This window comes from Betta splendens, chromosome 11 (genome assembly GCF_900634795.4).
Source record: "Betta splendens chromosome 11, fBetSpl5.4, whole genome shotgun sequence".
Classification (NCBI taxonomy): domain Eukaryota; kingdom Metazoa; phylum Chordata; class Actinopteri; order Anabantiformes; family Osphronemidae; genus Betta; species Betta splendens.
The window spans coordinates 9,759,728-9,787,132 of record NC_040891.2 but is presented as its reverse complement, the minus strand read 5'-3'; the positions used below and the strand labels follow the sequence as shown (position 1 = coordinate 9,787,132).

The 27,405-nt window shown below is 42.7% G+C and overlaps 1 protein-coding gene across 4 annotated transcripts in view; it reads left to right on the top strand.

Moving 5' to 3' along the window:
- Positions 1–23,627, top strand: part of znf704 (zinc finger protein 704) — a 29,398-nt gene extending 5,771 nt beyond the window's left edge. For all 4 annotated transcript variants that reach the window (XM_029166159.3, XM_029166158.2, XM_029166157.2 and 1 more), the window contains exons 3-9: positions 17,389–17,492; positions 18,428–18,705; positions 18,883–18,983; positions 19,095–19,395; positions 19,936–20,070; positions 20,154–20,245; positions 20,443–23,627. In XM_029166159.3, coding sequence (XP_029021992.1) covers positions 17,389–17,492; positions 18,428–18,705; positions 18,883–18,983; positions 19,095–19,395; positions 19,936–20,070; positions 20,154–20,245; positions 20,443–20,557 — 1,126 coding nt within the window. In that variant the 3' untranslated portion in view covers positions 20,558–23,627. The remainder of the gene's footprint in view (positions 1–17,388; positions 17,493–18,427; positions 18,706–18,882; positions 18,984–19,094; positions 19,396–19,935; positions 20,071–20,153; positions 20,246–20,442) is intronic.
- The last annotated feature ends 3,778 nt before the right edge of the window (positions 23,628–27,405 follow it).

The following is a 27,405-nucleotide window of genomic DNA, read 5'->3' as shown; positions in this document are numbered from 1 at the left end:
CCTAGTCCGCCAGTGAAGAAGAAATGGTGTTGCCACTGACCGCCAAGTAACATTTATCTGTAATGGAGACAAACGGGCAAAAGAATGGAGACAGGCTTATAGGGATGGTGGAAATGGGACAAAGAAGTAACGAAAAGTAAATGTGTATATATATAAGAGGTAGAAGAGGGTAGACAACCAAAGAGAGCCTGTGAGTAAAAGTGTGTATCTGGGAAGATAGCAGCAAAAGGGAGAGGAGAAACAAAGTGCCTGAGGTTCTTTTTTCACAGCTCTCCAGCAAAGTCTGACCTTGAGGTTGTTAATTGCACTCTCCAAAGTTCCCTCTCTGCTAGTGATTTACCAAGAAAATGTCTGGCTGTTTGATGGCTCTCCAGGTCCCTTGTAACCCATATACAATAGGTTTTCTACCTGACTGGGAAGCAGTGAAGTATGCCTATGCCTCATCTACAGCCATTGGGAAAATAGAGGAAAATGACAGCATGCCATATCGATGTGAGGCCTCAGGGCTTGTGGTTTTTATGTAGCGACATTTCAATTTTGTCAACCACTCCAACTTTTATTTTATAAGTAGTTTCCTTCTTTCTACTTCTTTATTTCACATGCATTTTTTCTGGTGGTGCACCAGCAACATGTCTGTGATTGACCTTTTTGCATTTCACTGACTCCTAAATGCAAAAAGAAATGGTTTCCTTTATAAACATCTGTTTAAATCATATTTATTGTCTGATATGGGTGTTACTGCATCACTAATATTCATCACACTAAGATCTTCTCTCACTGCTGGCCTTTCCTGTTCGTCCAAGAGCTTATGTTTTCTCTATGCAGGAAACAGTTAATTGTAACAAGAGCTAGCGGGGGCAGACCAGTGGAAACGAATGGCTTAGCTTTTGACAAATAGCATTCTGGGGACTAATCGCTAGCAGGGGAAGTGAAGTATAACCTTATTTGAAGGGGAAATCAAGAGAGTGTTCTGCTTATTATTGCAAAGCCACAAAATACCAGATCTGAGGGTTAAAGTCCCTGCGTCACTGGATGGCCAACAGTCAACCCTTTTTTTCCCTCCACCATTAAGCAAATTTACCCTGCTTTCTAAAAATACTGAGACCCTTTTCTGGCGCTTATGATGTTGTTTCTCTATATATTGTTGACGGGTGTGTTTGCAGGTCACCTAGTTCAATGTGGTGAGCCAAGCATGTGCCTGAAACTCGGAGCCTAGTGCATCAGCCAAGTCAGACATGGAGCAAGTCCAAAGACTCTCCATCCTGTGCAAGAGACCCAGGCCCAGGGGGACTGTCATATTATAAGTTTTGTTTTTGAGAAAGTGACCAGACAGTTTAATCTGCCTGTTTCTTTACACATGCAGTTTTATTTATCCAATCATTGCCTTTTTGGAACATTGTTACAGCTGTGATTTTTTTGTATAATGTGTTTTTGTCTGTAGGGAAGCAAGGCCGGTTTTGAAATGGAGGAAAGGAACGAGGGACAGGGTGTGTGGATGAGAGCAGTGTGGGTTCTCTATAGCATGAATGGCAGAAAGAGAGAGAGAGAGAGTGAGCCAGAGAGAGAGATTTGCCAAAGAAAACAGTTTTTCTAGTTTGGATACCAGTGGAGTTCAGAAACTATGTGATTACCATCTGAAAAGACAGCTCTCATGTTTTCACTCTCTTCCTGTCTTGCTCTTTCTCATTCACTGTCTTACTCTCTCCCAATCTCAATTTACTTTTATCTGATTGAGATTTTTTCCTGCAATCGTTTACTTGACCAAACAAGTGTGTTACTGTAAGTGCTCTGGTAAAATGCATCAGGTTTCCCTAACGACACAACTAAAAATAGTTATGCTCTTTCAGTAACAGTATGCTTGTTTTAATTTAAGAATAATTTTGTCCAGTACATATAATAAAAGCTTTTTGATTCTGAAAATGATGGGATTATTGTGGGGCGGTAGGATGACAACCTTACCTGGCAGTGTTTCGCTACATTCTTACATAAACCTGAAGCTGCGTGTGTGGGTGTGTATGTCTGTTTTTTAATTTTCATATAGCATGCCTGAATCATTTCAGAACATTGTTCAGGAAATCTTGTGGGAACGGCTTGATGTTTCTAATCTTGGGTAATCATGGCATTATAGAAGTCAATCCAGGTCCTTGGCCTCATTACACAGGGCTAAATGATCTGTAATCATATTTTGTACCAGGTGTCTTTATGTTGTAAACTACATCAACGGAATCTTGAAATCAACGCTGAGAGTATCCACTAACAAATGCAAAAAATGCTCAGATTATGGGATATGGGATATCAGAAGAGTTAGGTTTATTGTCACACTTATGATATTATCATTCTCTGACCTTCCACTTTACAACTTTAGATTCTCACTCTGATATAACTGGAAAAACAATTTCACACATGTTTTCTATATAGATATATGTAAATTTCGCTCTGTTTCTGTTTGCTCTATTCAATATAATTCACTTTACCGGTAATTTGCTTTATTTAAGGGTTGAGAGCCATATCAGTCGAATGTACCCAATCTCTAAACTAAGATGCAGTTCATGGGCATCCACCAACCCTGCCATTAACGCTGATTAAGATTTATTGCACATAGACAAATCCGCGGCAATGCCCTCACACTTTGTCAATATCTGTAGCTCAGTAGTGAGAACAGTATTGAGTCCTCGCTGGCTCGACTGGCAGGTTCAGACTCTTGAGAAAATGACCACCTCTGATGCAACAACAATGCAATTGTGAGTTTAAATTTATATGCAAATTGTCTATTTAATTAAGCATGCTGAATATCAGAGGGTGTGAGCGGGGGAACGGTTAACGATGGATTAGTTGAAGGCTGGTCCAAATGATCTTTTGCCAAAGCACTGGACCGTGGCGGTACAGTTGAGTTGTTGCGATCTCAATCTAGGATTTACAATTGGTCTAACCACAGAAGACTTCTTCTGCAGATCAACTGGCACATTAATTACAGCATCGGTTATTGAGAATAAAGGATTTATCTTTGCCATTCTGAAAGTTAATTGCTCACAGTTTAAATGAAATCTTATGTCTTCGGTTTATCTAGATAACGTATTGAACGCTATAAAACCCTCTGCTAATTACATTGACACTAGTTGTAGAATAGACTTATGTGTAAAATTCATTTTGAAGCCATCAGCAAAAATCTATTTGCAGTTATTGATGCTGTAAATAATCATAAGGCTGCTTCTTAGGAGTTTGAACATTCTTCATAGCTGTCAGGGGATTGCAGCTAAATGTGCTGGCCTGTCAGTACCAATGTCATGAAATAACAAATTAATCAATCTAAAGCATCACATAAAACATTGCTATTATCAAACTTGTATCTTGAGGTGGAAGTGTTCAGTCATTCTGCCTATTATCTAAAATGCATAGGGTAGTGCTTAACAGCCAATGTTTATGTGCCGGTAGGCGCTGTGGAGCCCTCTGCTACTTCACACTAATCCATATTCCACAGCTTTAATGGAGTAATGGCACTTAGTGCTGCAGAAGGGAAAAAAAGCTCCAATTGATTCTATTGACAGATGTACATTACAGGCATCTGCAGTATATAAGAGGGGGCACTAATTGATGGCAGTTGTCGCACATTGTGTGCAAACAGAAGCTCTAATGAGGAAAAGTTAGTGTATCATCAAAGAAATAAAATTAAATTAGCGAGAGAAACAAACAAAGTAATGCAAATACAAATGGATCACACCCCCTTTATTAAATATAAAGGGGGTGTGATCCATTTGTATTTGATCTTATAATTTACTATTAAATTACTGTGCTAACCAAAGCAGGGACTTGATTTTGGGAGCAAACATAACTTACTCAAAGGCAGCATCTTTTAAAAATATAAAAAACAAATTCACCTCTGCAGAAGGACTGTATCAGTTTGCCACATAATTTCTAATTATGACCATCAATTAAGAGACTGTATTGACCTGTCTGTGTGAATTATTGATATCTGTCAGGCTGACAGGCTTTATTAATTAAAATGGAGATGTACTAATTAAGAGCACGGCATGAGAGTGTCATAATTGTAGCCCTGTTTTAATTTGAGTGTCGCTCATCAATTTTATCGCAGTTTAGCAGAGGAGTGGAAACAGATAGGGTGGAGGTGCCTTCGTTTGTGTCGTAATATACATGAAAGAGCAATCATTTAATATTCCTCTAACGTTTCAGTTTGTCAGCACCGCAGGCTTTAAAGACCAATGACTTCCTCGCTTGTTCACGAGTTACAGGGGAACATTTGTTGTGTTTTTATAATCCAAGGAAATCAATGCAAATACAATTCAAAAAGAAAGATCCATTCAACAAGAAAACACATCAGCTGCTGCTATTGAAAGGCCTCCCTTTCATTTACTTATTACTCTTTCGATTAAAGTGTGGTGTTTTTTTGTATGTCAGCCTTAACGTAACCCAGTTTCATGTTGTCCTACAATTGAAAAGGGAACAGATGTGAGTCTGTCTGAAATATAGAGAGTTGCTGTGAAGACACACAGTTTAACATGGCTAATTTATTGCAGTTCATTACCTCTCTTTGTTGGAATACATGTGAGTGAGTCTTCATTTATTGTAACATGCATTTGCGGTGATGTCTACGTGCACATGCGTAATGGAAGCAGGGATTTCATGTGACTTATATACAGTATGTGTCCTGGCATATTACTCCCTGCTGGAGTTTATCTCTGTCTCACATGCTGAGATATTACCCCCCTACAGAGTCCTATCAGGTCAGAACACAGGTCTCTGTCCTTTTCTTGGGCAGTGCAGCCACTGTTGGCAGTTAGGAAGGACAGTAAAGAGACACATCCCAAAAACCCTGAATTACACAAGTGCCATATGTGTTTTTCGTAGCTAAATATCAGTTGTTGTCAGTGTCAGGCCCAGAAGATCCTAATGAGCATCTTTCAAAGCATACAGTCACACTTGTTTTTTTGTTTTTTTTTATTTAAATAAGGGCTGTAGGAAAATTTTTAGTCTTAAGCTGTGCCTTCAACTCATAATGAATCAAAACCATGACTCCTACACAAGTCCTGCTTCCCAGATGTAATATGTATGCACCTTCTGGACTAACAGATGTATTAAAGATATTTACACCACAGGGGGCACTGTAATGTGTTTAGTTCAGGGGCATGTAATTTCACCTCAAAGAAAGTAAAAGATAATTTTTCACACAGGCTGCACTCAGTAAAATGGCGATTGTGCCAATGCATGTACACTGTAAGATTAGGATTCTGTTTGTTATTGATTTATTTGCGTATCAAACATGGCAATGAACCTTTTTGACACACAGCATCACAACAGTTGGCATTCTCCAAATTCTACACTTGTGGATTCCAGTGCACAGTTTAATAAGCCAGACATTTAGCAAGAACTATCCTACAGATGTCATCCTCAACCAAAAGACATTATGTTGCAAGGAGGGAGTCATAAAGTTAATTGAAAGTTAGCCATTTGTTAGTCTGACGTCAAACAGCCATCTGCTCGGGCCGATCTGCATAATTGTTCCTAAATAGGATGGTAGAAGATTCTTTTACTCTTTAATCCAATAAGTGGGTTCCATGATCGTTGGTGTCTCCAGTAAGATCTAAAATTGCATGTAGGCAACAGACCAGAACTGTAAATAAGACACTAGGCACTTCCACAGGAAAATCTAAAATGTAATCCACCATCTGTCGTATGCAGTTGGCCTCATTTACATGTATAATAGGACCTTTAAAACTAGAAAGAGTAACAGTAACAGCACAACATCAGTTGTGTTTCTCGTTGACTTGAAACTGGAAAGCTTTTAGCTTTATTTCAGTTGTTGATTATTGTTGACGAGACCCTGTTGACATTTTTACAGAGAGTCTTTCAAATGCATAGCCTACCTTTTGTGGTGGTGAAACTGTAAAACCTTTAAATGGTGGACCCCAGGTGCACACAGTCATAATTGGCCCTTGCAACAAAACCACCCAACCTTTCAAACAAGATAAAGCTTTGATCCTCATGTCTTTTCTCAGTTGGGGTTCTGTGTATTCCTCTCTCTTTCTCTAGCTTGACAAACTTACTTTCTCTCTGCCTCCCTCTCTCTGGCTTCCTTTGTTCTTCAAAGACATTTGTCATTAGCTTCACCTGCAAGCTGCTTGGTGCGCACACATACACACATCCTGTGAAGGTCAAGGTTAGCTCCTCACTGCTTTTCTTCAGGTTGTCCCATGTCTCTGTTTGGGGGTAAACACTCAGCTTTGGCTTGGCTTTGATATAGTGTGGCTGGATGGATGTGCACATGGACATTGGTATGTATATGGCACAGTTGACCCCAAAACCTCATTTGGACAGGTTGTTTAGACCACTTGTCTTTTTCTCAACAAAAACCGTCCCCACCATCGGAGAGCACGTCATATTGACAAGGCAGCAGTTTCCTTCAGCTGCACATTAGTCACCCCTCCCTTTCTCTCTCCTTTTGTCCCGTCCCTCCTCGTAAACAATGGGAACCAGTGAGCCACCAGCATCTGCGGGCGAGGTTGTTATTGTTTTGATTCGGATTCCACATGCTGAACTTGACTTCCATGTAAACGGCAATGTGTGTGTGTGTGCAGCATTTGAGGGGTGGAACTCTGATGCTGTGCCAAACCAGAGGGCAGCCTGCAGAACTTGGTTGTGTTTTTTTATTCACGTGTGCCTGGAAGTTTGTGTGTGGATCATGGTGCTTTTGGCAGCCTTACCTCACTATGAGCTGAAAATTGATGTGTTTACCAGAGACTCTGTGTCGCTCTCACTCTTAAAGATCCCCCTCCTATTTTCTCTAGCAGGCTACTGAGGCTAACAGCATTAACAGGGTGAAACATAACTCCCCCTTACACACACACAGGCATTTCTGCAGTTGAGGTCCTTTTGGTCTGCAAACATTAAATGCGCACACACACACACACACACACACACACAGACACACACAGACACACACACACACACACACACACACACACACACACACACACACACAAGCCATGTTACAGAGCCTTATTCCTCCATATGTCATGCATAATTCATGGATTCCCATTGACATCTATGTAAACATGAGTGCTTCTGTCAGCTGGTCTATAGCAGGTCTTTGCAACAGGGTTGATGCATTTAGTGAAATATATTTTAATCTGCACCCACTTTCATCCAGTAACAGAGAGTAAGGTCTTTACATAATTTGCTAAATTGTGCTGCTTCTTATATGGATACACTGTGAAAGTGTTTCTTGTTAAACCTACAGTTTTTCCTCTGACTAAATAAATTTTTCATTTGGAAAGATGCAGAACTCTTTGTACATAATCAGTGCTCCGCTACTGGAAGAAAGTGAGATCTGAGTCTGTATTATCTTTGATTTGAAGAGTTAAATGTTTTTCTGGGTTGAGTCTGTCATAGGAGATTACGCCTTAATGATAATCACAGAGCAAATGAATAAACATCCAATGTGTTGTTACTTTTTCCCTCTTATTGTCGTCTCATCTTCATTCATCTTCATTACACGTTTCCCTTCAACTCTCTTTTTACATTCACACCTTTTGTCTGTTTTCCTGCGTCCCTCCCTTTCTTTTTTTGTTCTCTCCATCTCTTTCATCATTTCTCTTTACCCAGATGGCTGCATGATCTTTCCAGTGTTGCTTTCACCTCCCCTGACTCTCTATTCCATCTTCCTTTCTCCCGTCTCTGTTTTCCCGCTCATTTCCCTCTTGGTCCCCCCATGATCTGTCTCTCCCGCCCTTCCACACTCTAGCCCTCCCTCTCTTCCTTTGTCTCCTTTCCACACTGCCTTTGCTTTGTGTGTGTGTGTGTGTGTGTGTGTGTGTGTGTGTGTGTGTGTGTGTGTGTGTGTGTGTGTGTGTGTGTGTGTGTGTGTGTGTGTGTGTGTGTGTGTGTGTGTGTGTGTGTGTGTGTGTGTGTGCGAGAATGTGTTTTTGCTCCCACTGACATGGAGACATGTTAACCCACTGTAGACCTGGCTTTGTGGCAATGTACACAATATGAAATCAGTATTGACAAATACAACTTGTTTGTTTGAGCGTTTCCTGGCGAGCAAATGTGTCAGATTTTGACACAAAATCATTCATTGAAACCGCTCTCAGCTTTGTCTGGTGGGATTTACCGTCCAGGTTTGTTTTGTTTTTGTTTACCTTTTGAATGCCGTCCACTCACAACAGCATAGCGCGCTGACCTAAATGCTAAGCTGGCTGAAACCATCCATCAATTTGTTGCTTTGCCTACGGCTGCGTGGTGCGTTAGCGCTGAAGACGTGATCAGCTTACTGACACAGACACACATGCGTGCACAGGTGGTGTGAGTGTAACTTAGGAGTCATGACATATTTATAGGGCGTAAAGGTTTTACTTTATAGACATTGGTTGTCACTTCTATTGAGCATTTTAATTGGACATTAATATACAAAATGTCTTTTGTATCATGAACTTACTCTGTACACACAGCTAGAATGCTGATGCTACACAATAAATAATGCATAATAAAGCAGGACCTATACATTAATTTCATAGCCACTGCTTTTGCTTGTATATCTATACCTTAAGAAGTCATGTGTACACAGTAATCCTGTGTAGGTAGTCAGATTTTTTATTTACCTTTAGTCTCTCCAGTCTTGAGATGGTTGGGATTTCTTTTAGAAAACAGGATTATGTCTGCTGCAGACAGTTGAGGATTCACAGTTAGTAAAACCACATGAACATAATTGGATCGTTCCACTTTTACAGTAGGTTTCACATTTGATCTTACTTTCTCACAGGCATTGTAACGGCTGCCTCAGCTGTTTCACTGGTAGAGCTCGAGTCATAACTTCAAATGTGAAAATCAATATCTGAGTTACTGTGTTAACTGACTATATGTAGTTTGTCTATATGCAGTTTTGTTTTCTATTATTTTCTTAAAAATAATGAATATAGTAAAAAGATTTTTTATAGATAGTCCTACTTTTAAATAATTAGAGAACATTGAGCATCTGCCCAGTATGGATACAGTGTTTCTCTATGGGGAAACTGAGCCTTTGTGTGGACGTGATGACATGTTTGTAAAAGAGGAAGGTGTGGGCTAGCTCCCTCATGTTCCCTGCTTTTTCATCTATGTCTTCATGGTTGGTGTCACACTTTCATACCACACTGCGGTAAATTAATCAAAGATGATGCTCGCCTTCCCCCCAAAATACATCCTTGCTCTCGCTGCCTTGTTCTCCTGCTCCCTAGTCCCTGTCATTTTTCAATCATCAAAGAAAGACTTCACAATACAGATCACGCAGACATGATAGTTATTGTATTGATTATTATATCATGTTACCGTCGTATTATTAATGAATGCTTCTCTTCTTCCCATGTTGGCAGACATTGTCTATGAAATATACAGTAAAATGTTGTAATTGCACAGCAGGTTGTGACTGTTATCCAGCTGTGAGTGTCAGGAAGGTCGTTGCTGAGGAAAAAAAATGCGTTATAGTCAACTTTTCTTGGGAAAGTCAAGGTTAAAAGTTGCACAATAGAATGAGAAGTGGAGGCGAGCGTAAAGGGGGAGGGGTGTAAGTAAAAAGCCTTTAGGTAAATGTTAAAGTGGCGGGCAGATCCTTTGTCCTGCCCAAAGGCTGTGTAAGGTAATTTGATCAGCTGATGGGCCTTTTACAATGCTCTCCATCAGCTAAATCTCTGTGGTTTTTATGAGTACCTTCAGCGAAAACACACTCAAGTGTGGCGACACACGCAGCTACCCCCCTCCTTTTGAGGTGTAATCGGGAAAGAGGCCCCTTCCTCCAATGTATGTATTGCTCTCCTGGGAGCTGAGAGGTTGGAGGTATGTATGGACGTGTGGCTGTGTGTCTGTCAGCATCTGCAGTGGTTACAGCAAGGTGTTTATAATCAGACTCAGCAGTGATAAACTGGGTGCTCAAGTGTGTTTATGGCACTTATTGTGTGCGTGCGTGCGTGCACAGGGCAGGTGGACAGGATGAAGCACTTGTGGCTAACTCGTGCTGCTCTTGTGGCCCCATTATCACCCCTGCACTCACAGCTAAATGCTTCAACAAACACACAGACAAGATGAAAGTCAACTGGGCAGCAGGCTCACTGGTTCCTGTTGGATGAAGGACAAAAAAATTGGAGATTGACGGAGGTTAAGGAAACAAAAAAAAATCATATTTACTTTCCTGGCTCACTCAAGCCATTCATTTGCTCTATTTCTGAACCAGAGCTCAGATAGTTAATTCCTGGAGCCACTTCCTTTTGTTCATTCCAACATAGCATCATATGGATGGACAGTGTTGATGCAAAGAGAGAGGGGAACGTGACGGATGCTGCCTTTGTTCACATCAGTGGGAGAGACCCCCTCACTGCATACGCTCTCTCTACCTCACCGTCATGCAAGCATTTCATTCATATTTACTAGCATTCATTAAAGTAGGCAGTCTATGAATGCAGAAACTTAAACAACTGACAAACACATTTAAGATGTACTCACCATGTTTTAGTTTTTCTCCATTACTACACCTTCTAAACCCACTGTTATCTTTATGTCTTCATTAACATGGGAATCTATTACTAAAATGTATTATTAAGGTAGAACGTGTACTATTGGCTGGCATCACTTGGTATGAATTTCAAGTGCAGACGTTTATTGAACAAAGCAGTAGTAAAAAACTAGCTGTAACTTAACTGAAACTAGGGAACATGACTGCAGGCATTAAAATATAGGTATATTGTTATTATTGCAAACAGAAAGGTGCAATGTGTTGCAGGCACTAGGGACACTGGGCTCAGCATTATGCAGCATGGAGAAATATTCCAAGGGCAATTACTTTTGACATTGTGAAGGAATGACTGTGTAATTAAATTTGTTAAAGCAAATTTTGTTTACAAGCTGAATGGAGAGGAAACCCTTCCCTCTTCCAAGTCGCTGCCCATTTTCTGTCAACATCCATCTTTTGGTGTTTTTTCTTTAGCAGCCGGTAAACGTGTTTTCGCTCATTGTTCTTCTCACCTGCTACCGTAATGGAGCGCAGGCGATCATTCCCCCTCGTCTCCGTTGCTCAAGGGTTAACTGTGTCTTTGTGGGTGTAAAATGAGAGGAAATCAGGACTCATATACATCAACCTGACACACACATCAGCTTATTGAAGATCCGCTTTTCTCCCCTGGAGCCCTTTTCCTATCGTATATACTGTAATCACACACACACTGCACAGCAGTACCATCCCTGCATGTCGGCCATTAATGTGATGCTGTGTGTACAGCCCAGCTCACGTTTATCATGACATGTTTACACGCAACTTCAAACGTTATGCATTTACAGGGAGAAGAATTATGACGTATTTTATGAAGAGCAGCACAATTTTTACAGTTCACAAAGTTAATTCCGCACGAACACGCTGCTTTGTCTAATGCAGTACTGTTACACTAGAGATAAGGAAATGAGAGTATGTTCCTTGAAATATATACATGGGAAACAAACACACAGTTCAACTGCTGCTACAAAAACGTTCATCTTTCAAACTCCATTCTCAGGTTTAAAATACAAAATATGATGTCCACAGAAGACACAATGGTTTTATATGATCCAACATATTTTTGTTGTTTACAGTCTCAGGCTTTTGAAAATGTTTTTAACTACTGTTTTTTCCCAAACATTGTTGGGTATTTCTCATTGCAGAAAAACAGATGCATAATGCAAAGCATAATGGTGCATGAATCCCCTTTTAGATGTTTTTAATAGGTGTTGTTTTCAGATTCACACGCTTTGTGACAAGTTTGGTCCAGTTAATGATCACATTTTATTCTTCGTGCTGTAAAATGGAAAACATTATCTGTGCATTTGCTGAGCTGATGTACACTGATCTCTGTGGAAGTGTTTGCTTCTTCCCTGCGTTCTTCTCTGTTTACGTACAGTACAAGAACTGATTTCCAAGTAGGCGTGCATGGGTGTATTTGCATACTATAGTGTGTAGACGGATGTACTAGACTAAAAAGCAACATGTTTGGTCCCCATGTTTACTGTCATACTAAGGGTCTGCTTTGCTCTAAGACAAAATAAGGAAGAGACTGAAAACCTTCAGTACATGGAATTATAGCACACTGGAAAATTGCGTGTGCAGGAGGCTGTGTCCGTCGGCCGGTGTCAACTTATTTATCCATTTGCAGAATGAAACATATCTCATCCGCTCTAAGGGCATGAGAGGCAGTAAAGGACAAAGAAAAACTAAACCATGGATGGATGTGCAGATAAAAATAAGCTCTGTTCTGCAAAGTATACTGTACATGTGTGTCAGCACACAATAGGTACTGTATGTAGTATATAACACAAGAACAAACTCTGCATATTTGTGTGTGAAAGACAACTAAACATGCTAATACATAATTAGCTGATAGCAAATATGCCAGTGATCACAATGAGTCACTGTGGCAGCATTAATACTACTCAGTCTTACTGATCTTATCATGTGACCTAATCCATACATGACCATCTGTATACAGTCAATAAGCCTTTCTCTAATATGCATGTTATCTTTTGGCTTGTATACTGTTGTTTGTTTAGTGGTAGTAGGAAGGTGGGCCACAGACAAATGGACAATTTGAATGCCACAAATTGGAAACCTCTCTTTCCCTGCCTGTTAAAGGATTTTTTTAAACAATTGATTTGAGAAATAAATATGATTATTACACATTCACACATAGGTGATTGTGCACAATTGTGTTCTGTCTAGGAATGTCTTAGGGTTATTTTTACGTTTTGAGCGTACACCATGTTCTATTCTATGTTCCCTATGTGATGTAGCATCAAAGCGTTTAGTTTTAATAAGGCTTTCTTGACATTTCTCAGAAGTGGGGGTGGTTTTCAGTAGAGGGGCAGTAGTGTTCACTGTAAAGCTCTAGTTGCAGTGAATAGGTTGTAGCTTTTCGACTGTAGCTGTAAGAGATCAGTCCGTGTGTTGAAAAAAAAAAATGCCTGTGACTCGTGTTTCAAGGAGTTGGCTGCAAGGCCACTGCATATGTTGTTATGACTAGGGGAATTACTGTCGTCTGCTTTATTTTTATCTGCTGTATATGTGTTTACAGTGTCAGCATTGCATGCACTTTTATGACATTTTGTTTTTATTTTGCCAAGTATTCACTTTCTCACTTTCCTACTGTTAGTGTGTATAAATACTTGACTGACTAGTGCTGGAAGAAAAAAGTCAATAACTTTCCATACTCAGTCTTCCCATATTGTAACAAAATGATCCACCACCACTCCAGGCCTTGGACAGAATTGGTTTTGCAAGAGAGAGGTCTTTTTAATAGCCTGTTCTTTGATTGTTTGTCTGGTGTATGTAGCTTGATACTGACCTGTTCTTGCTGGTAATAAATTCATAGTGTTCTGACAGGGTTGCAGATGTTGATTTAGATTTTTTTTGTTTTGGACATTCCCTCCATGTTTTCTAAAACTCCTATTGTGTCTATAAAAATAGATTCTTTTTACAAGTGCTCAGCTTGCAACAGCACCTGTCCAGACCCGTCCTACACCCTCATGTGAGGCTTAGATGCGGGCACAGACTTAGGACATACTGTACACACTCCTGAATAGCACCAATCACAACACCCCTCGGAGGAAATTACATAAGCATCACAATGGTGTTAAATGAAATTCGTGTGTCTTCTGTGTATTTGTTATATAGAATTCATAGAATTCCTCTGGACAGGGTATATTTACAATCTGAATGAGGAATCTGTCATCATGCTTCGCCCGTCGTGCTCCAGTCCCATGCCATATGCAGAATCCTTTTGTGGTTTTAATGGTGTGTGCGGGTGCGCGTGCATGTGGTAGAAAAAGAATGGGATTAGATAAGGACGTGATTGAGGAGGACTTGTCTGATTTATAGGCGTTTATTGAGGAGGAAATAACTGTCATAATGCAATGGCTGTAATAAACGAAGAGGCCTCGCTGCACTACTTGGGATCAAAGACACAGGCCGATGCATATGCTCATATATATATGCAAACATGCACATACACACACTCCTGTGGGGAGAGTTCAAAGACCGTCCAGTGGGGCAGAAGGAGGGAACGGGAGTGAGAGGACGTAGTCGTGTGGGAGTGAGGAGTGTGTTTGGCGGCGGCGGTCTCTGTTTCAGGGGAATTCCTGTTAGGCGCTGCGCTTATGAGACCTCTCCAGTTGATTTAATAGTTTTGGTTGACAGAATAATGAGTCTGTACATCTTTATGTTTGTGAACAATGCGCACTTACTCTGAAGAAGTTTAGGAATTGCAGTTTGTTAGAAACTAATTTTAAAAAATGCAATTTAATTAATACATGTACAATATCAGCTGTGTTGTCAGGAATGTGACCCAGGTTCATTTTGTGGACTCTGGACACAACTTTCCCTCATTAGCCGTTAGAGGAGGAATGTTTAGTTTTATATCTGGAGCCTTGTAGAGTTTTGTTAGATGCTTCATTTTTTAAATGCAATGTTAAATAAAATTTCATGCATTGATGTTTAAGTTAAAGAAAGAACTACTGCACATAAAGTGTTAACGATGTGTTTGGTGTCTGAATGAACTGCTTGTTGACTGTCGATGTCCTTGAACCGGTGACACTGAAGCTCTCAGTTGTCCACACCGTAATTTGATATTCTTGCATTACTGCATTTGAAGGGAGGAAAAGCAAATAAGTTCAGTAAAACTTTCCATTTTGATAGATGTAATGTTGTTTCAGTGCCTTTTAATGTGGAACAGGGTGAAACTGAGAAGGAAAGAGAAGTGTGTACTGTTGTATAGCAGATTCACACAACTGTGACCTTCACGGTTTCTGCCCCCAAACATCAAACAAGCCTAGAAGTGTAATGAAAAACAAAAGCCAGGTCCACAATTCAACGGTTCCTACCTACCTGTCAAAGTAAAATGGCCGTAGTAACACGAGCCCCTGTTATTGTCCCTCTCCCTACACTGTGTTTTGCTTGAAACGGGACACTGCCTGTACCCCATAATGGTGGCGACACAAAAACACACTGGCCTATTCTGGCTCCTGACTTTCTGTTCCCGTGTGCAACCTTTATTCTCTTGAATTCACTTAAAATTCCTAAAATAGGAACCCGACACATCTGTCCTAGGAGGAACCACCCTTATTTGTCAGACTGCCACCAAAACTCTTCAGAACCCCAGAAGAGGGAGCTGTTGTTTTGTCCTCCATTTCCATGCTCTAACTGAGTGAACCCCAACTCATAAAAGCTTTTAATTTAAGCTCTTTAAAGCAGTAACATAATACATTGGTAAACAAGATTTACGTTTCTTTGACACTATATGTCCATGATGTTGTTCCATTTATGAAGCCTCAGGGGTCAGATACAGGAGGAAGATGTATTACTGCAGGTTAGTGAAGTAAAAAAATTAAAACGCAGACTCGCTGTTGCACGTGCAGTCATACACGCACATGAAAGTCATTCATCAGAATTCACTTACCAATCCATTAACCAGCCCACAACATCTCCTGTGTCACATGTATCATGCATTTTAACAAGTCTCTCTCTACCACATCCATGGGCTGCTTACAGCCAGAAACTAACTTTGATGAGACCACTAATGACAAACGTGATTTGGGAAATCCCCCGTCTGTCCTTCTGTCTTCCTCTCATACATCACTTCTTAATCATTAGTCCTCTTCTGCTTTGCTCTGATTTACCTCTTAATATTTCAAGATAGAGAAAGCACCCAGTAATTATTGTCTGTCACTGTTGCCATGGAGATAATATCTACAGTCACATGATGGCCTCCCAAGGTGACCAGGAAGTGGTTTTACGGTGAAGCCGGGTGGGGGTGAGGGGTAAAAGTGGGAGTTGTGTGCGCAGCTTTGTTTCTTGATTTATGTGGGCGCTGTAATGACATCATATTCAACAGCGGAAAGGGCCATAAATTAGAGCTAATGGTCCCGAGGCTTTTTCTTTGTTAACCAACACTCTTCTCACGTGCCTCCCTTTTGCCTCGAAAGTGAAAAAGCTGTACTTGCTCCAAAATTCATTATGATAGATAGATAAATAAATAAATAAACATGTATATATATATATATATATATATATATATATATATATATATAATGATTTATTTATTATCAAGTCATATTTTCACACACGCACATTGCATTAAAGTAGTACTAAATTACTTATATACAGTAGCAGTCAGGCTGTACATATTATCAGTACACAAAAACTATTTCATTAACTTGTATTACATTAAGAACTATCTACGGTTTTATTAAGCTGATACTTTCTAAAAGTATTTCGAAAAGAGGCCTGAAAGCCCCCCCTCACTTTCTGAATTCTTTATTAGCTAACACGGCCCATCACCAGCCACCATCAGCCAGAAATAAGGCCTTTCCGGCTGCGTCTGGAGCCACTCAGTCCTACGAGAGTCAACAAACTTCTCTCTGAACTGCAATTAGTCGCTGCTTGGTGGAATAACTTGTGGCCAGTGTTTTAGATTTATTTATGTTAGGCTTTACATATAAATAAACTTCACAGCCCTGTTAGAGCCATCTGTGTTAGTTTGACTATACTAATTTTTTGATTTGCGTAAGCTTGGCCAAATAGGAAGAGTAGCACTTGTAAGGCAGAATCTGTGGGATGATGCATTTATTTTCTTATCTCCATTCTCAGTCGTACCACTAATATTTGTTGTTTGACAGATACTGGTATGATGTGTGGTTTATTTCGGCAGTTGTTTGTGCTAAGTGCACACCAATTATGATGTAGTATACTGTACCTCCTATTTGATCTCACAGGCTGTGAAAACTTGTGATGGCTGATGTCGTGTTGTTCCATGACAGCAGATTTCAGCTCTGCGGTTAAGTCAACTTTGATCATCTAGTCACATGCACCATGGAAGTCTCACTCTCTGTGGGACAAAACACACACACACACACACACACACACACACACACACACACACACACACACACACACACACATTGGTTTTCATGTTAATAGCAAGCTGGGATTATAGGTATGCAGTCAGAAATAAAGCTGTGGTACAGTATGTTTTTGATCACAAAAATCTGCATGTAAATAGGACAAATGTTTCCCATGTTTTTGTGCCAATTATTGGAGACAAATAAGTGAGTTGATCACAATTTTTATGGATTAGCTGGTAGGAGTACTGTACAGCACTGAGTTAATATTTTTTTTTAATGGCTTTCTATAGTCAAAAAATTTTCACATTCTTGTTTTTCATTTATTTATATTGTATCTTGCCATTATGTGATTTGTTTTGGTAAAAGATAAGACACTCTGACGGTGGTGGTCAATCATAGACACTATACATCAGGTTGAGCGTCTCTTCTTTTAGTGTACAATTACCAGTAGAAATGTGAAATTATTTTTCTATTTTTTTCCCCATACAGACGGTCAGAGGAGGAAGTGGACATGGACAAGGTAACGGCTGCCATGGTACTGACCAGTCTTTCCACCAGTCCTCTGGTCAGGAGTCCACCTGTCAAAGTCAGCGGTGAGCATCTTTAAAGAGCAATTAAGCAGACATTCACTATGCTTTAAAAACACACATTTAAATATACTCTATCCTCCTTCAAAACTTTTATGAATAGGAGCTACAACAATTAGCACTACTTAAGCTGTACTCTTCATAATCATACTTATCTCATTTCATGGTCATTATCTGGGGAGTGCGTATGGATTAGATTAAATTAATATCGCCACCACCTGCTGCTTTCTCATCAATCAGTTGTAGAAATTCACAGAAAAGCGCATTGAGGCTGGATCTCTGCCACTCGCTACTATGGCGCAAATCCAAAGTGCCTCGTAACTACGTTGACATGAAGCTACTATGACAGTCTGTGGAAGCAACCAGCTGTCCATTCAACCAAACCGTCACGCTCCAACCACTCTACACGTGTTCACAGTCACACATGTATGTGGGTTTCAAATAATCTTTAGAATAAGCTTCAGTTTTTTTGTTTTTTTTGGGGGGAAAACACAGAAGATGCTTTTCTTTAACGCAAAACAAATTCTCTTATATTTAAAAATTGTGCAAAAAGGTGAGACTGCACCAGAGACATACTTTACCCGAAGTTTCCCCTTTTGTATCTTCACAAAGTGAAATGTCTTTTGTGTGACATATTCAAAAGAAACATCTCTTTGATCTGAAAAACAAGACCTTGGAGGATTCTCTGTGGAAACGCAGAAAAGCCAAGTAACCTTTCTTTTCTTGTATCAGCTGGCAGCAGAGGCTTTTGTGTCAGGTGCAAATGAAACTGTCTAAGCTAAGTTAATAGAATGTTTTGAGCTCCCGTCATGCAGAGAGACTCACCCACACGTTTTGCTGCTCTTGTACGATCCTCCAGGGTAACTGAAAAAGCTGCATTTACTGTTGTTAAAGTTATATATTTCTGTCTCCCCCTCCTCCCACATGTGTCCCATCTTCAGAGGGTCTAAGTGGTTCGTGGAAGGATAATGGTTCAACCGGACCGTTCACCCCGTCGAGCAATAGCTCTTCAGGGGGATATTGGAGCTGGTCTGCTCCCAGCGACCAGTCCAACCCCTCTACTCCGTCCCCTCCTCTCTCTGCTGACAGCTTCAAGCCGTTCCGTGTTCCCAGTCTGGGCGGTGTCGGGTCTGGCCCTGCAGGGCTTGAAGACCCCAGCCTGGAGGAACAGGACGGCAGCAGCCTGCTCTTTGATGAGCCCATCCCTCGCAAGCGCAAGGTGAATACTGCCGCCACTTCTTAAAAAACTCTGGTTTGGGGGTTGTAGTTTCAGGAACTATTTGGCAGGAATCTGGTAACTAAAACACAAGCCAGTTGTGGACGAGTGTGTGCAATGTGGAAACATCTGAAAGCTTCTGGGCTTTTTGACTACAGCTGCTGTCTGTGTTTCCTGCAGAACTCTATGAAGGTGATGTTCAAGTGCCTGTGGAAGAACTGTGGCAAGGTGCTGAGCACTGCTGCTGGCATCCAGAGACACATCCGCACCATCCACCTGGGGTAATGCAACACACGTCATAGCCCCAGTTTGTGCATGACTCCTCGTCTACATTCCCTCTATAATGTTCTGTCCTTCGCTCATTCATCTGCATTCTTACTGTATGTTCTCAGGCGTAACTGCGACTCAGACTGCAGCGACGGCGAGGAGGACTTCTACTACACAGAGATCAAGCTTAACACTGATTCGGTGGCTGAGGGACTCAGCAGCCTGTCCCCTGTTTCACCCTCTGTCCTCTCTCCCCCCCCTCCTCCTCCTCCTCCTTCTCCACTTCCTTCTCTGACCCAGCTGTCAGACTCCCACCGACCGCCGCCGTCCACTGACAGCAAGGAGCCTCATGCCGGCGGCACCACCCCGCTTAGCCGCTCAGCTCCCAGTGCTCTCTACCTCATCCACACGGACCATGCCTACCAGGTAAGAGTGTGTGTGTGTGTGTGTGTGTGTGTGTGTGTGTGTGTGTGTGTGTGTGTGTGTGTGTGTGTGTGTGTGTGTGTGTGTGTGTGTGTGTGTGTGTGTGTGTGTGTGTGTGTGCGTGCGCGCGCGCGTGCGTGCGTGCGTGTGCGTGCAAGATGCATGCAAAACCTCAACATGAAGATCAATAAGTGCACCTTCTAAATCAATATACAAACCACAAACTGCACATAAAATCTACGGATTGCCTGTAGCACACTACTATGGGGGTCCTCATTATGCTGATCATGTATCATCCTGAACAACTCACTCCCATTAGTAGCTGGGCTAACAGTGATATATCAGCACACAGCAGCAGGGTTGAAGAAGTTAATCATTGTGGAATATTAATGGCACCGCCCCGTCAGTTTAATATGGGCATTTTTTTTAAGTGACACACACGATGTTCTCCAGATATTTCCTATATCATTATGATAATGGTAATTTAGGCCAGTGACAGAAATGGTTGTTCCACATAGATATGACCATCAACTTTTCCTTTAGGCAACTGCTCCGGTGTCTATTCCGTCCAGCAGCAGCAACTCGACCAGCTTAGCCTCCACCAGCTTCACTCCCACCAACAGCTCCAGCTTCAGCATCTCCTGGCAGTCACCACCTGTCACTTTCACCGGGAACACAGTGAGGAGACCTGCAGTTGCACACTGTACATATTGTTCTGTTTGGACGTTCATTACAGCTCTGTTTCTTTCTTCTCTGTGCAGGTGTCTCCCAGTAAAAGCCAAGGCTTTGGTGAACAGCGTTCCCAGACCATAGCCGTGCTCTCATCTCCTCCCAGAGCCACCACCGCCCTCAGGTATTAAACCATATTACCTTTAATTAGATACCAAATTAATTGAAGTCATGGCTGTACTAATACCCAGAAGAAACAGAAATTAGGACCAAATCTAATATAATCTTCTGCATAAAAGTGATAAATGATCAATGAATTTACTGAATATTTTACCTGAACCTATCTTAGTTATATTCGTTCGTCTTTGTTCTTCTCCTCAGCCGTAAGGTCCGTGGCGAGGGGAAGAAGTGCCGTAAGGTGTATGGGATGGAAAACCGTGACATGTGGTGCACTGCCTGCCGCTGGAAAAAGGCCTGCCAGAGATTTACCGACTGAGCGTACCTTGCCAACACAGCGCCACGACACACCGACAGGCACTGCTGCCATTCGCCAGAGAAGGGGGGGGGCGTCCTTGTGCATGCATTTGGTTTCTTCAGCTCAAATTTGCAACCTGCTCCCCTTAGCTCCACTGAACCAGTCCACATGTGGAAGAAACAGTAGGATGGTGGACTCACCCTTTATATTGCCGTCCAGGATTCCTAATACTGCATCATCATTCCCATCACTCCCAGTTATGGGAACCCCAGTGCAGCTAAACAGTGTAAAAATAATAATCTGCCGTTTTTCATGTTTGGTTCAATGTTGCATCTTTCTATGTTTTGTAAAGCTCTGGTTTTTAAATGGAGAGTCTAGTCTCACAAAGGACCCAGGCAAAAGCTTTTTTGTATGTTTTGTCAGAAGAGAACAAATCATCTTGTTTTTCTTCTAAAGAAGAAAGGATCTCTTTGCTCTCGTTTCTGAAAAACGGTCTGAAATAGCATTGAGGTAGAGCCTGTTTTTCGTTCTTCCTTCAACTTTTTCATCTCCCATTTAATTTCTGGACTTCTTGAGAAGGTCTTTTATCCTCAGCATCCCAGCTTGTCCCAGTCTTTCCCCTGCCATCCACTCCTGACTGCCCCAAGGGATTGTAGGGCAGCGTCAGGGAGGGCAGGCTGAAAGGCGGCGAGAAAAGGAGAAAGTGTGACGCTCACCAGGTGAATGATCAATGCAAAAAAACAATACACTTCACAGTCAGGGAAAGCAGATGGACCGAGTCAGCAATGTACAACATGAAACCACAGCCGCATAGCCGCATTCACACAAACACAATCACAAGAGAGGATGGAAACTATTTTTATGTCTCTTTTTGTATCCGGTTGATTCTGTTTTCGTTTCATCAGGGATGTGTCTCTAAGGAAAGCAAAAACCAGCAGCTCAATCTTGGGGTTATAATGTAAACAGCACTATATCAACAGCTTCTCTCTTTCATTACACATGACAACTTTGCAACCAAAAACTCTTTCTTCTGTTCTCTATTTTTTGGGTTCTTGTTGAGGTGCCATGTTTACTGTTGTTCTTTTTTTATGGCAAAACCAAGACTGTTCAGTTGCTGAAAACACAAGGACGTGTGTTAAAAAGACCTTCCTAGAGCACTGGAAACATGACGTCAGCAGAAAACCTTCTCTCCCCACATACAGAAAGACAAATTGCCCTCCTCCTCAACCAACCTTTACACTTTCCCATTGGAAACAAAAGGACTTTATGTTTACGAACGCCAGAGAGGTGCTTTTGATGATCTGGTAAGCGAAGGGGGAGGGACAAAAACCAAAAGTGAGGAACTTGCACTGTATCCGTGTAACAGAGCACTTACTGTAGAGAGTTGAAATCTCTATAAGAATCTTCCACCAACCTTCTTCACTGGCTTCTAAAAGGAAGCAACAGCAACAACCGAAACACGTTCCAAAAGCGTTCGACCAACCGTATGTGGAGACGAGTGGAAACAGCAATTAGCACTTAATTAGGTCACTTATTTGTGTTTTAACGTGCACGGCACCTTTAAATATTGTACATGCAAGAAGCTTTGGCTCCAGTTGTCCTTGTGTTCAACACGTGACCCTGTTACTGATACAGATAAAGGGTGGGAGTAATTGTGTATTTCGTATGGTTGCATGCTGATATTGACATCACACACACACACACATTTCATAGCAGACTTATTCCAACCAACACCAGCTAACATGCTCGCCCATATTCAGTACTTCCACACATGAACGTAGCTCTGCTATGCTTGCTCAACTGTTCCTGTGATCATGTGTATATGTACTTATTATATGTTCTCTAAATTCCATGTTTATGACCTATTACCTCGGTCTCATTATGCGCCACCTCACGGACGAGACTGCGTGAGGGAATATTGTACCATTCAACCTATCAGGTGTCTGTTTTGTTTTTTAATATAGCCTTAAAGTCACTCTTTACAAATCATTGTGCTTCTGTTATTACATCATGTTTAGTAAGAAATATTTAGATTATCTCCCAACTGAATTGCCATTGTTTTATGTGAGCATATTCTTGTTTAAGAAAATACAAATCTATATATAAGGTAAGGAAAAAAACATGATGGAATTTAGATTCAGAGAGAAACAAGGTGTTAATTTGGCGGTTCTATTTTTATTTTTGACTATAAATACTGTTTATGGATTTTGTTTTCATGTTCTGCTGACGGAAATGTTTGTGGCTCTGTAAATGTGGGAGGGAGCCCTGGCATCGCTTCCACTGTTGATGCTCTTCTCAGTGAGTGTGACCCACACAGTCCCGCCTGGAGCCGCTTCACGCCACGCTCCCCGCTGCTCAGCAGCTCAAAACCACACTTTATTAAAATCTTTATCTTTTTTCCAATTGTATTCTCTGCCGGCCCTCTTGCAATTAGTTTGACTGACATCTCGGTGTGTCGGCGCCCATGTGTGATCACATGTATTTGTGTGCGTGTGAATGTGAAGGAGCCCCAGGCGAAGTATGTGTGCTACTGAAGCCCCCCCTCTGAGCGCTGTTCTGTCCCGCAGCAGTTATGCACCCATGTCTCACCGCCTGTGGCGTTTCCCTGTTAGAGGGTGTGCAGGTCGGGTCCACTGTGGGTTTCATGGCTCACACACATACACACTCGAGGGTTATTGTTGTTGTGGGTCCAGGCCTCAGTGCTTCACATTCGTTCATCGGCTGATCCGGTCGGGTTACGGTCCGGGAACGAGTTGGTGCGGTTGCTCCGATCACCTTCTAACGTGTGCGTCAGCCCATCGAGGAACACGTAGACTTGTTCACAGACTGTGGCCCGGCTCAGCTGTGACACAGAGAACATCTGAGCCCGTTCACTGCCAGCGTTACACACTAGGACGAGTAAAGGTGCTTTCAGAGACTCTGCCGGTCGGTCTTTGCACTCTGCCCGTGTTGGTGCTGTGGCCTCAGTGGGGGACGCGTGGAGGTGCTCTCCACCCGTGGGGGCTGTTCCTCCCTGAATGAAGCCATCGCCACTTTGTACACAATGTTTTGCTGTAGAACATGAAAATAAAAACAACCTGCCTCAAGTCTACCGAGTGTCCCAGCACACGTTAGTGAGGGGTCCCCCCATGGTCTGTCTCCTGCTTCCTCCTCACCTGGGCTTAGACATAAGTCAGTGGAGGTAGTTTAACTACAGCAACAGAGTACTACACACACACACACACTAACACTTTTGTTAAAGAGTCTCAGTTTTCTCGTCTTGGAGCTTTGAGCTGCACAACAATTCCTTTGGTCTGATCACTTCTCATCCATCGTTCTGTTGTAAACAACCTCAGTTTGCTGAAGTAAGTGTCACACATTATTCGGAATGACTCTGTTCACACTGTTGTAAATGTAAAGTGTGATCATATATGCATCAGCTAGTGCTGTGTAGCCTGAATCATAAAACTACATGAACATTTCATATATCTCATCTGAATCAGCAGTGTAGCCAGTAACTGAAGGTGAGCGGTGGCTTTAACTGCAGACACACACATGCACGTTCCAGCTGTTGATTCATATCCACAGCTAACAGATGGAAGTGAGTGTGGGAGACCGTGTGACTTCAGGCAGAACAGGCACCTCCCTCGCGGAGCGGCTGGCCTGGCTTTGTTCTCGGCGCTGTTTACCTCCGGCTCCGCTTCCAGCGATGATTTATAAGCCGAATAAAACGGGACGGCATCACTCTGCTCACGCACGGCGTAAAAATCAACTCTCCCGATTTACGAGCGACCTTTTGATGTGGACGTCCTCGCACACAGCGAAGGTCCAGTAGCTACTGGCTTTAACAGCAGTTCACATGTTGACAGTTTTATAAATAATCCTGCTTTATGAACTTCATCTGTTCTGAGATCAGTTTTTATACATGACAAGACTTGTTTGTGACAAGAGGCTGACTTGTTCTACCTTATATCATCAAGTAGAGGACAACATATGCTACAACGTGTACAAATGAAGCTGTGCACAGTGTATCTAAGCTACCATATCAGCCTGCATCTGTGTTTTGATGTAACTTTAATACCCTTAAATCTCCTACTTGCAGTATTTCCACTTGTATGTTGGCTCCAGACGTCTAAGCTAAGGTACCAGGGGGCCGCTGACCTCCAGCAGATGATGCATGTGAGCAGATGCCCCCCCACACAGACTGACCTCCTGTGTTCTGCTGCAGCGTCGCAGGCTGACAGCAGGTGGCGCAAGAAGCCGAGTGACTGGATCTGGCTGTCGTTGTAAACGGGAGCGCGGGCGGAACAGCTCCTGCGAACGCTGCGGGGCCCCGGGCGACTGAAGGGCCCTCGTCCGTGTCTGCGGGAGCTGCTCCGCTCGTGTTCGGAGGAGCCTGAATGTGCCTTGATGAGCGCTGAGCGTGTGGAAACCATATGCAGGGCCATAGCAACGATGAAGGAATGTCTCTGGTGCTGGCTAGTCTGAGCTCCTCTGTCTCTATTCAAAGATTTGTGATACTAAGACTTGTCCTGTGAGTTGCGTTCTCGGCCCCTTTGGCCCCGGTCCGAGAGTTTTCTACTCTTTGCTGTAAACCCTTTTTTGATGATCCTGTATCTCGATGTGTTTTCTGCTCTGTTACTGTTCCGGGTCTTTGCTTTCCCAAACATGACTCCTCTCTCTCTCTCTTTTTATGAAAGGGCTTGTAGATAACAAACGTCGACGTGAAGACTCGCTGTTGTGAAACCTAGACATGTTTGGGAAACCAAGGGAGCCCCAATGAACTAACAGCGAGTGAAGCAGCCAGTGAGATAATGGTTTAGCTGCTGAAACGGCAAAAAGGGTGAATCTTAATGTTGTAACAGGCAAAACAAAGGAAAACACCCTCTACTCTGTTATTGGATTCTAATACATATTGACTAACCATCAAAAAACGCTTATGTCAGCACTTTTGTGCCACAGCTCCTTCAGTGTATATCTGAATATGCAACACAGAGCCGATCAGGTCCGGTCTGACCCGGTCCGGTCGGATGGCCTGTCATTCTCACTGGCTGTTTCATCCCATTATACAATCATGTGGACCTCAAGAACTCAACGACTGTCGCATTGGATTTTTACACAGTAGATATTTATGCTCCGGTCCAACTGTATTTTTTCTACTGCATGTGCATGCAAACGAAGCCTTGTGGCTTTATATACACGTGTTCTATTTGTGCCGCAGCAGCTGTGACGGGTGGAGAGCAGCCGCGCCGGCAACTCACACTCCACACTGGCACAGGAGGAAACAGCAGTGTTGTTCCTGAGCCTGAGTGACGGTGCCTCCATCCTGTGTGTGTGTGTGTGTGTGTGTGTGTGTGTGTGTGTGTGTGTGTGTGTGTGTGTGTGTGGTGGAGGAGCGAGCGCCACGTCTCCGACTGGAATCTGAATCGCACTTTTCTCCTGCCTGAGTGAAGGAGGCCGGACTCATGTGGTTCCGCTCCGATACGAGGACAGACTCGAACCACATGCTCCTCCAACTCTGTTGTTGCCTGCGCTTCCTAATTGGATCCAGACAAAAACGGCGGGAATATCACAAAAGCTTCCCGACGCACACGTGTGCATTTGTGATCACACACTGCTCCGGCGCCTGCCGCTGCTCCTCGCCCTGACGCGGCCGGCACACTTTTCTACCCTGAACCCTGTAAATGTAGATGTGTGATACTGTGTTCCCGGCCTGTAAACTACACTAAACCATGTTCATGCTCCGGGTCGTGCTCACAGATCAGTCAAAGATAGCTGGGTTCTAACGCGTTCACCCCACTGCCACTGATGTAATCTGACACAGTGTCTTTTTTTTGTGTTGTGGGAGTATTTTCATAGCCCCCATGTCATTTCTATTGAGGCGTTGAGGAAAGGTAAAGGTTAAGTAAGTAAGTTGCTTGTTTTGAGTCAATCCAGTCACTCAGATCAGCTGACTATTACTTAATTCTTGATTAAATGGTATTTGTTCGTATGCTTCAGGAAGTAAGAACCACCTGGCAACTAACTGTTTTATTAATAATAACTGGCATTTTCCCAGAATCTGTCTTTAACGTCTCTGCAGCTACGCAGCCTCCAGTCAGTGAAGAACCTTACACGTTTAGACATAAACATCAACAAACTAGACATCAGCAGGTGCTGATGCTGTACGTTATGTTTTCACAAAGCCCCAGGTCACGTTTATCACGAGACTGAAGATAAAGCACAGCTGATGTGAGAAATGTGCTCAGACGCTTTGTGGGCGTCTAAAGAGAACAGGCTTCTGAGTTTGCACCTCACCTGTGCTTCATCTCCCGCAGTTCTCTGTTGCTGCATACGCTAATGTAACACACGAGTGGACGGGTGTGTGACAGTGTGTGTCGTGGAGGCGATACGTGTCCATGCTGAACATGTTGTCCCTGTGGCTTCAGGTTTGAAGGAAGCTGCAGGCGCCTCACCAGTTGGTCTGAACGAAATATCAAACGTGTGTGTGTGTGCGTGTGCGCGTGCGTGTGTGCGTGCGTGTGCGTCTCAAACGCCCCATCTGCTCAGTGTCGCATTTACGCGTCGCCCCGTCGGTGTGTTTGTGAGGAAAGCGTTCAGGACACAAGCTCGCCGCGCGCGGAGGACGCGTGTGCGCCTGCGCGCCTCTGACCCCCCGCAGAGCCCAATCAAGCCATTCCCGCAGCCATAACGCACTGATCCCAGTGTGCGGGCCGCCGTACCTCGTGCATCCTCAGCTAGCGCATTAGCTTAGCTTAGTTTAGCTTAGCGTCGCCGTCGCCAGGTGAGAGGCGTTGACACGCGAGGTGGGACGCTTCGTTTTACGCACTGCAGCGACTGTGCGCGTCTGTGCGCACTGAGGTTCACAGCTGATGTGGACACGTGTCTGA